Below are 8,822 nucleotides of genomic sequence, written 5' to 3'. Positions count from 1 at the left end.
AGTCAGACAGTTGTGAGCTGCCATGTGGATGCTGGGAATTGAACCCAGGTCCTCTTGAAGAGCAGTCAGTGCTCTTAACCACTGAGCCATCTCTCCAGTCCCTCTTAACATTTTTTTTAAAATTTTATGTTATATTTATTAATGTTACATTTATTAATGAGAGAGCATATGTGGAAATCAGAGTCCTCCTTCAACCATGTGTCCTGAGGATTAAACTCGGATAGTCAAGCTTGGCAGCAAGCACCTTTACTCACTGAGCCATCTGACTGGGCCTCTTTTCTTTAGACAAAAGTCTGCACTATAGAAACTTCAGTTTATGAGCATCTCACCTCATTGTGAACTTAGTTTTATTGGATTTGCTGCTGCTGTTTAATATTGGCTTTGTCCATGCAGTGACTATTTTGCAGTACTTGCTAGAGATACACAGCCCTTCACGCTGCCTGCCAGCAACCCCTGAATTTGGGGTAAGGCCTTACTTCTAGGTCTGATAGACATGTGTCTACCATGGTTCTGCCAGACTGACAAATCAAATTCCATCCCCAGTCCTGATCCTGGGACACTTGGCACCAGTGGAATCTCTAAAAAGCTGCTATGCCTAGGGGTCCCTGCTTCCCCACTGGCCAGTATCTACCATAAATGGCCACCTAATTCTGTTCCTCTGATGATGCAGTAGTGTCTACCTGTTGCCCAGCCTTCCAGGACCATGTTGGTTGAGAGGCAGCTGCTAGTCTTCAGTTAGTTCCAACCCTGGGACTCTGAAGAAAGGACATGGTATGATCATTCTATTTCATGAGACAAAGTCAATCATACATGCCCCACCTCCAGCTCTGCCTTTCTAATTAGTGGAACAGCACCAAGAGCCCATCAATAGGTCACATGTCAAACAACTTCAAATGCAAATATTCAACTCTTTCTGTATCTTCATCTGCATTGTCACAAAAGGTTCTGGGAAACTGCACAGAGCTTAGATAACATTTTAAATGCCAGTTTTATTGTGGCCTAATCCATATACAACACGTCAATCTGAAGTGAACAATTTAATGGTTTGCAGCATATTCACAGATGTGTAAGCATCACTGTGACTATTTTCAGAACATCCCTATTTCCACCAAAGAACCTTATGCCCACAAACTATCACTCTCTCCTCACCCCACTCATCCCCAGGGATTCATTCACCAACTGACTTTTTGTTTGTGTTATAAGAGAGAATCTTGCTATGCAGCCTAGGCTAGCCTAGAACTCATTAGCATCCTGCTTCAACTTCTAATACATGCTCTACCACAGATAGGTCCAACAGACTTTTTCCAGCACTCAAAACCTATTGGAAAATCTAGACGTGGGTCTAAACTAAAATTGATTTGCAGTTTTGCAGATGAGGAAGCCAAGGCTCAGGGATTTCATTAATGTCCAGACTGGGACTTGTCCATATAACCTCAGACTCGGTTTCCTGAACTATATATTATGAAGGTCACATGATCCATCCTTCCAAATCCTGTTTTTCTTATCTGAAACCAAGTCTTGCTTTATAGCAAAAGCTGGCCCCAAACTCATGGTACTCTCCCTGCCTCTTCCTCTCAAGTGCCAGAATTGTGTGTACCACTTATGCCCAGATACCCATTCAAATTCTGAACAAAATGAAAAATGCTAGTCAGGTGCTGTGGGATAATGCTTTTGTACACTGGTTTAATAAAACGCTGATTGGCCAGTAGTCAGTCAGGAAGTATAGGTGGGGTAAGCAGATGAGGAGAATTCTGGGAAGAGGAAAAACAGAGTCAGGAGTCACCAGCCAGACACAGAGGAAGCAAGATGACAAGACAGAACTGAGAAAAGGTACCAAGACACATGGTTAAACATAGATAAGAATATTGGGTTAATTTAAGTGTAAGAGCTAGTCAGTAATAAGCCTGAGCTAATAGTCAAGCAGTTATAATTAATATAAGCTTCTGAGTGATTATTCTATAAGCGGCTGCAGGTCCGCATGGGGCCAGGCGGGACCCGAGAAATCCTCTGGCTACAGGCAGGCATAGTGGAACATATTTGTAATCCTAGCACTGAAGTGGCTGAGGCAATAGGATGGCTGCAAGTTCAAGGCCATCCTGGATTACATAGTAAGTTCCAAGCTAGGCAGGGCTACAGAATAGGTCTGTCAGAGAGAGAGGTAGGGAGGTACAGAGAAAAGCTGATAAACTGGGATTGTAGCTAAGTGGTGGTATGCATGCTTAGCATGCACAAGACCCTGGGTTCCATCCTTAGCACCAAAAAAAAAGCTATAGTTACTATAGTTCTAAATAAGATTTCTGTACTATTATTCCTAGTACATTAATATAATAACTTCTATAAGTTGCCAATTATGGTGACAGGTGATGTCTGTGAAAATACTGGCAGGAGAATCCTGATATAATGTCAGACAAGCTCAGCCATCAGTAAACACAGAGTATCCCTGAGCTGAGCTCCTATATAGTGTTACTAAATTGGATTGACAAGGCTTCTGTCTCCCTCTAGTGGGAAGGAAGAAACAACAGAATAGAAAAGGTCAGTGGTTTTGATGTGAGTTAAAACAAGGTAATGTAATTTAGGATGAAGACTTCAGATGAAAGAACTTTTGTTTACATTTAGATCTGAATGACAAAAAGAAATCAACTGTGCAGATTAGGGGACAGAGCCTTCTCAGCAAAGGAGACAACAGAGGCAAAGGCCTTAAGACACAGAATTGCTAGTGGGTTTGAGGAAAGGAAAAAGGGCCAGCATGGAATGGCTGGGCTTTTAGAGAAGATGACATGAAGTTAGAGCAACACAAGGCTGAGAAAGGAGTTTAGACCCTGAAGCAACAGAAAATCAGTGGAGGACATTAAGCAAAGTGAAAACAGATTTACCAGATCACTCTGGTTACTGGTAAACAATGGATAATGAAAAGCCTACAGTTTCAATGTGAAACCACCCCTAACAGTCAAGGCAAGATGAGAGGACCTAGGACATCTCATACTAAGCTTGGGTGGATCAGAATTGAACATTGAACTGTTTCTCTCGAAACTCTGATGTCCCTTTCCCTAGTCCTCCCAGTGGTAGGCAGATGGCCCAAGTACCCAGGTATGAAGCCAAAAGTCCAGTAGTCACTAGATGCCTCTTCCTCTCTCCTCCATATCTATGGCCACAGCTCCATACCCTAAACCCTCATGCTGTTCTATCTCTGCAGATCAGCTCTTTCCATCACTGTCACAAGATACTGAACAAAATATCCACCTTTGTTTGACATTGGTGTGCTTATAAAAAGGAAACACACAAGAAGTGGCAGAGGCAGAGATGCGGGTCCAACTAGAAAGCACTAAGAATTGCTGGGATCTGCTACACAGTGTGAGAGGGGCCTGGAATGGGTTATCTCTTATGAGGATCCCACTCTGCCCACACTTATCTCAGATGCCTGCCATCCAGAACAGGGGGACAGGAAATCTCTGTTGCCTAAGACCCCAATGTGTGGTACTTTGTTGCTGCAGTCACAGGAAATCCAGGCCCCATGTTAGTTGACTGACTTGGCCCCTTGCACCACTCTGTTGTGTCAACAATGAGCTTTCCTCAGTCATAGGCAGAGGAAACCTCAAAGCTGTGTGTAACAGCTACTTCCTATATAATGCATAAGAATTAAAGGCATAGAAATAGCACAAAAGAAAAACTTTGTTACTGGCAACTCTACCCCTACATCCACCAAATGAGGACAGGGTGCATGCTTGCAGGTCTTACTTCTTTATTTTACATTTTATACATAATTTAAGTCTCTGGCCTTTTTATACCATACTACAGAGAATGTTTCATGTAACAAAATGTTCAAGATGCTGGCTATGCAGGCCTGTGTCATCAGGTATATGGCCAATTTCATCACAGCTTTTGGTGGTAACAAATGACAGTGCCATGAGAGGCACTCCAATGAAGTAGTCACTGTGAGGACCAAGTTGTCAGGTAAAGAGGGCTCAGAATGTTTCCAAAGTGCTTGTTCTATTTCATCAAACACACCCCCCTACACACACCTTGAAAGGGGAAATGCCACAAGGTCTCACCATGCCTGAAGGTGTCTCACACACAGGGTTGAAATTGTTCCTATTTTGACATCATCTCTACTTACAATTTGTGGCTGCATTCCTGCTGAGCTACTCCTTATCATTTGTTACTGCAGTGAGTGAAGTACTCTGCACTGTCTTATTGACTCTCTAGATTTCTCTTGGTCATGGGCCAACAGGAAGAACGTATAAGTAACAGTAAAAGGACTTCTGGGAAGGACATGCTTCTAGATGTCTGGAACCAGAAGCTGTCTGCCAGGGGCCACAGTTCATAAAAGCCAAATAGGCTAAATCCCTTGGGGGGAAAAAACTAATAACCAGTTTTTCCAGGTCTAGTTAAGTAATTACAGAAAAGAAAGAAACATGTCCCATGTCAGGGAAGATGGTAGAATCTCAAATCCTTGATACCTAATGTTTGGTTAATCATACACCATACTTCAGGGTAAGGAAGTGTCAAGGGCTCCCACCTTCTGAGAAGGGTACTAGGTCCCAACCATTGCCTGTGGTCACCCTCAGATTTTGTCTTGACTAGTCCATGGAGCCCAAGCCAGAATGTTTTCAAGGTCCTGGGTGATCCTGCTGTGCAACCTAGGTCACACCTACTTTCTGAGCCCCTTTCAGGATAAAGTACTGGTCAGAAATGTACCTATGCATCTCTATTTATCCCAGAAGCATGAAGCCTATACAGTCACTGCAGGCAGTCCAACAGCTCTTTCCTGCTGCAGCCAACCTGCCTTTCTCAGTCACACCCACTGGCCCTGCTAATAGCATAACACCTATAACAGCCTGACCTCCAAATTCTGAAGCCTGGTGGTCACCATCACCCTAGAGACCAAGTCTCTCTAACAGAATTGCAAGGCTTAAAGGCACCTGCCTTTGGGCTGCATTTACTCAGGTTCTGATGATATCCCTACTCTGGGTTGTGTAAGTCCAAACCCCTAGAACTTGAGAACATGACTTTATTTGGGAAAAGGGTCTTGGTAGATGTAGTGAGGTAAGGGTCTTGAGCTGGAGATCCTCCTTAATTACCAGATAGACCTCACATCTACAATTTGGTGTTCTTAAGAGACAGAAATAGAGGAGACCATGAGGCCCTAGAACCAGAGATTAGAGTGATGGGTCTATAAGCCAAGCAACACCAAGGACTGTCAGAAACCAAGAGCTGAGAGAAAGTCTGGAATTGATTCTCAGAAGAAACTTAACATCCTACTTCCAGACATGAGTGATTTTTTTTTCTGCTTCAAGTCTCTGAGAATTTTTAGAACAGCTATAAGAAAGTCATATACCACCACAAAACTGAACTGAATCAAACCAAACCAATAGTACTACTGAAGAAAAATTAGATTAGGTATTTAAATGAAGGACTCATGAGCAAAGAACATGTCTGTTCCTTTAACATTTTCCTAAAGATCTGTCTGATAGATACCTGGGAATCAGGAAATAGAAAATTTTCTCCCCATCCCCTGAGAGTTGTGAAGAAGCCCCCAGCTCAGGCTTATTTTTTAAATCCTAATTCTACTCAGCCTTTCCACTCTTAATGGGCAAGAATCCCTGTGAATAAAAAAAGCCCAGGCAGGAATGGATTTACAGATTCCACTCAGAACCATGAAAGCTTGCAGGAGGGCAGAAAGGGTTTCGGGTCTGAGGAGTCAGCAAGGCACATCTATTGTTTTCTCAACTCCAACTTCCTTTCCTTTACTAGAATTGCAAGACTAATACCAATGATTGTAAGATCCCAGAAAATGTCTAGAAACTTGCAAAACAAGTAAAGAATTCCCTTGTTCACAATCTGCCAGTCACTACTAAATGGTTCCCAAGACAGGACATTTGGGCTGGTGAACATGCCATCACAAACTCCTGGAGTGTGATGAAGCATGGAAACCACCATTCACACAAAACAACAATGTGTTTCACAAAGACAAGAGCACACTGGTGCTAGAACAAAAAAAAAAAAGCATGTGTGTGAAATAGCCTTCTGTCAAACAACAAAGCAGTCATAACTCCAAAGCCAAAATATGAGAGTAAAGAATGGGTGTGAGTACATAAACAGCTTCTAGGCCCAAAAATATAAACACAATCAAAGTGAAACAAGGTGTGCATTTTCTGTGATAGACAAAAGCTAACCTGACTGCTGATTAAAGAGCTCCCCAAAGCCCAGGAACAAATGGCAATGATGCAACAACAACAAAAAAATGGATAGAAAATATGAAAATCCAAGTTATATCAGTGGATTAAAAAGAGCCCACATACCCGAGAAAAAGACACTTAAGTACCCTCTTTAGTAAAGAACAGCATGTCTAGCAGATGGCAGAAACACAAAGGTCAACCCACCTCCTCCACAGCAAGGCTGCAATGCTATGTCTAAGCACATGTCCTAAAGGCACACACAGATCAGTGCACAAGTACTTTCACTGCACCGTTACTAACGGTAACAAAAAGACTTCTCAAATGTCCATCAGAAGCAACACATGTTATGGCCCTAAGTGCCACATGCCCTGGGAGGACAGCCTGCAGCTCAGGGCAAGAAAGGCAACAGCTGGAGGGAAGAAGAGCTGCACCTAGCCCTGCTTGGAGAAGGGGTGCTCCCTGAGAGCCCCTGGCCTCCATTCTAGACTCCCTATGAGAATGGGAGAAGAGGGAGGAAGAAGCCACCAGAGGCAAGTGGCTCGGGCACAGAAGAAAAGGGAAAAAATAGCCCTAACTGTTGCTGTCTACCCTAGTGGGGAACTAGCAGACCAAAGGGCTAAAGCAAGGGTCCTTGCTAGGTCCTGGGGCCAGTTCTTTGACATTAAGTCCTTAATTGTGGACTATGTAGGTGAAACAGGAAAGCACAGGTTGTATAGTTCAGGACACGGTATTACAAGTGGCCTTACATCGGCTGTTCCTACTCTATGCACTCCATGACGTGTATCTGTAGAGTGTCCATATCAGGAGCCTGATACTGGCACTTGGGACAACGGAAGTCAGGTGGTTCCTCAGGAGGGCTTCTCCGCTGGTTGGGCAGGGCCAGATGAAAGGAGTGGTGAGCTGAGAAAAAAGAACAGAGGCTAGCTCGGTGGGCATCATGCACAGACTGGGTAGATCTCAATGTGAAGGAGAGGCTAACAAGGTACTGAAACCTACTGATACCACCATATTTGACTACATTTGTGGCTGGGAGCCACCTCTACCAGCACATTCCTCCTTTTGCCTCAGGGTGGTGTAGGCTACTAATAGGGTTGGCCAACAAGGGCTCCCCAAATCAGAGCAGCAGGGAGGCTAACGCATGCTTTCCCTCAGCACAATATTCTGCCCTCCCTGTCCATCTCCTCCCACCATCTACCACCTACCTCCTGTTCACTCACCTGGAGCAGGAAGTAAAGGGGGCTGGGAAGTCTCTACATGCCGCTTCCTCATATCCTCAATCCTTTGAAAACAAAAACCATTCAATCAATACCTGCAGAGTTTTTTTTATGAATAAACATCTTCATTGAGATATAATTCATGTATTATACAATTCACCAATTTAAACTGTATCATTCAGTGGTTTTTTTTTTTTTACTATATTCAGCATGTCCAATCATCTGTATAATTTTAGAATATTTTTACCATCTCCAAAGGAAACTTTGTACTTATTAGCAATTACTCCTGGGTTCCCCTATATCAGTTTCCTCAGAACTTTACTACAAACTACCACATACCTGGTGGCTTAAAATAACAGAAATTTGCATGATGCAGGAGGCCAAGTGCCCTAAATCAACATGTCAGAGGACTAGGCAGAAATACATGCTCTCCCATAGCTGGTGGTAGTTAACAGATTCCTTGGCATTTCTTGGCTAGTAGCTGAATCCCAGTCTCTCTGTCTTGGCCTTCTTGTAGCTGCCTTCTGTATCTCAATGTGGTGCTTCTATAAAGACCACAGTCAATTAATTAATCTGATGTGACTTTATGTTAACTAGTTACATATACAAAGATACTATTTCCAAATGAGGTCAGATTCTGAGGTATTAGGTAGACATGAATTTGGGGGAATTCTATTTGTACTGGTTAGGTGTTTTGTTTTGTTTTTTTGTCAATTCAACACAAGCTGGAATCATCTGTTAAAAGGGAACCTCAGGCTGGGCGCACACCTTTAATCCCAGCACTCAGGAGGCAGAGCCAGGCAGATCTCTGTGAGTTCGAGGCCAGCCTGGTCTACAGAGCGAGATCCAAGACAGGCACCAAAACTACACAGAGGAACCCTGTCTCGAAAAAAAAAAGGGGGGGGGGAACCTCAATTAAGTAAATGTCCCCATTAGATTAACCTGGACGCAAGCCTATGGGGCATTTTCTTCATTGGTCATTGATGTTGGAGGGCCTACTAGTTCACTAGGGATGGTGCCACCACCCCTTGGGTAAGCACCTGGGCTGTATAAGCAAGCAAGCTGAGCAAGCCATGGAGAACAAGCCAGAAAGCAGTTCCTCAATGATTTCTGCTTTAGTTCCCATCTCAAGTTCCTGCCCTGACTTCCCCCATGATTAACTACAACTGTAAGTTGAAATAAACCATTTCCTCCTCAAGCTGTTTTTGGTCATGGTGTTTATCACAGCAACAGTAACCAAACTAAAACAGACATTAGTACCAGGCTCTTGGGATATTGCTGAGACAGACCTGGCCATGTTGTTTCATGGAAGACTGTGGAAGGACTCTGGAACTTTGGGCTGAAAATGCCATCAAGTAGTTAGAGCTTAATGGGCTGTTCTGTGGAAGCCAAAGAAGGTAAGAATGCTGAGAGCAATGCAGATGATGAAGGC

At 43.5% G+C, this 8,822-nt stretch overlaps 1 protein-coding gene across 10 annotated transcripts in view; it reads right to left on the bottom strand.

Moving 5' to 3' along the window:
- Window positions 1-969: 969 nt before the first annotated feature.
- Window positions 970-8,822, bottom strand: part of Ikbkg (inhibitor of nuclear factor kappa B kinase regulatory subunit gamma) — a 32,287-nt gene continuing 24,434 nt past the window's right edge. For 9 of the 10 annotated variants that reach the window (XM_052742756.1, XM_052742760.1, XM_052742747.1 and 6 more), the window contains 2 exons: window positions 7,394-7,455; window positions 970-7,076 (listed from right to left, as the gene is read on the bottom strand). In XM_052742756.1, coding sequence (XP_052598716.1) covers window positions 6,934-7,076; window positions 7,394-7,455 — 205 coding nt within the window. In that variant the 3' untranslated portion in view covers window positions 970-6,933. The remainder of the gene's footprint in view (window positions 7,077-7,393; window positions 7,456-8,822) is intronic. The other variant, XM_052742729.1, reaches the window with a different exon arrangement.

This window comes from Peromyscus californicus, unplaced genomic scaffold (genome assembly GCF_007827085.1).
Source record: "Peromyscus californicus insignis strain IS unplaced genomic scaffold, ASM782708v3 Scaffold_10__1_contigs__length_136768540, whole genome shotgun sequence".
NCBI classification, from domain to species: domain Eukaryota; kingdom Metazoa; phylum Chordata; class Mammalia; order Rodentia; family Cricetidae; genus Peromyscus; species Peromyscus californicus.
This window is presented reverse-complemented; position numbering and strand designations above follow the sequence as displayed.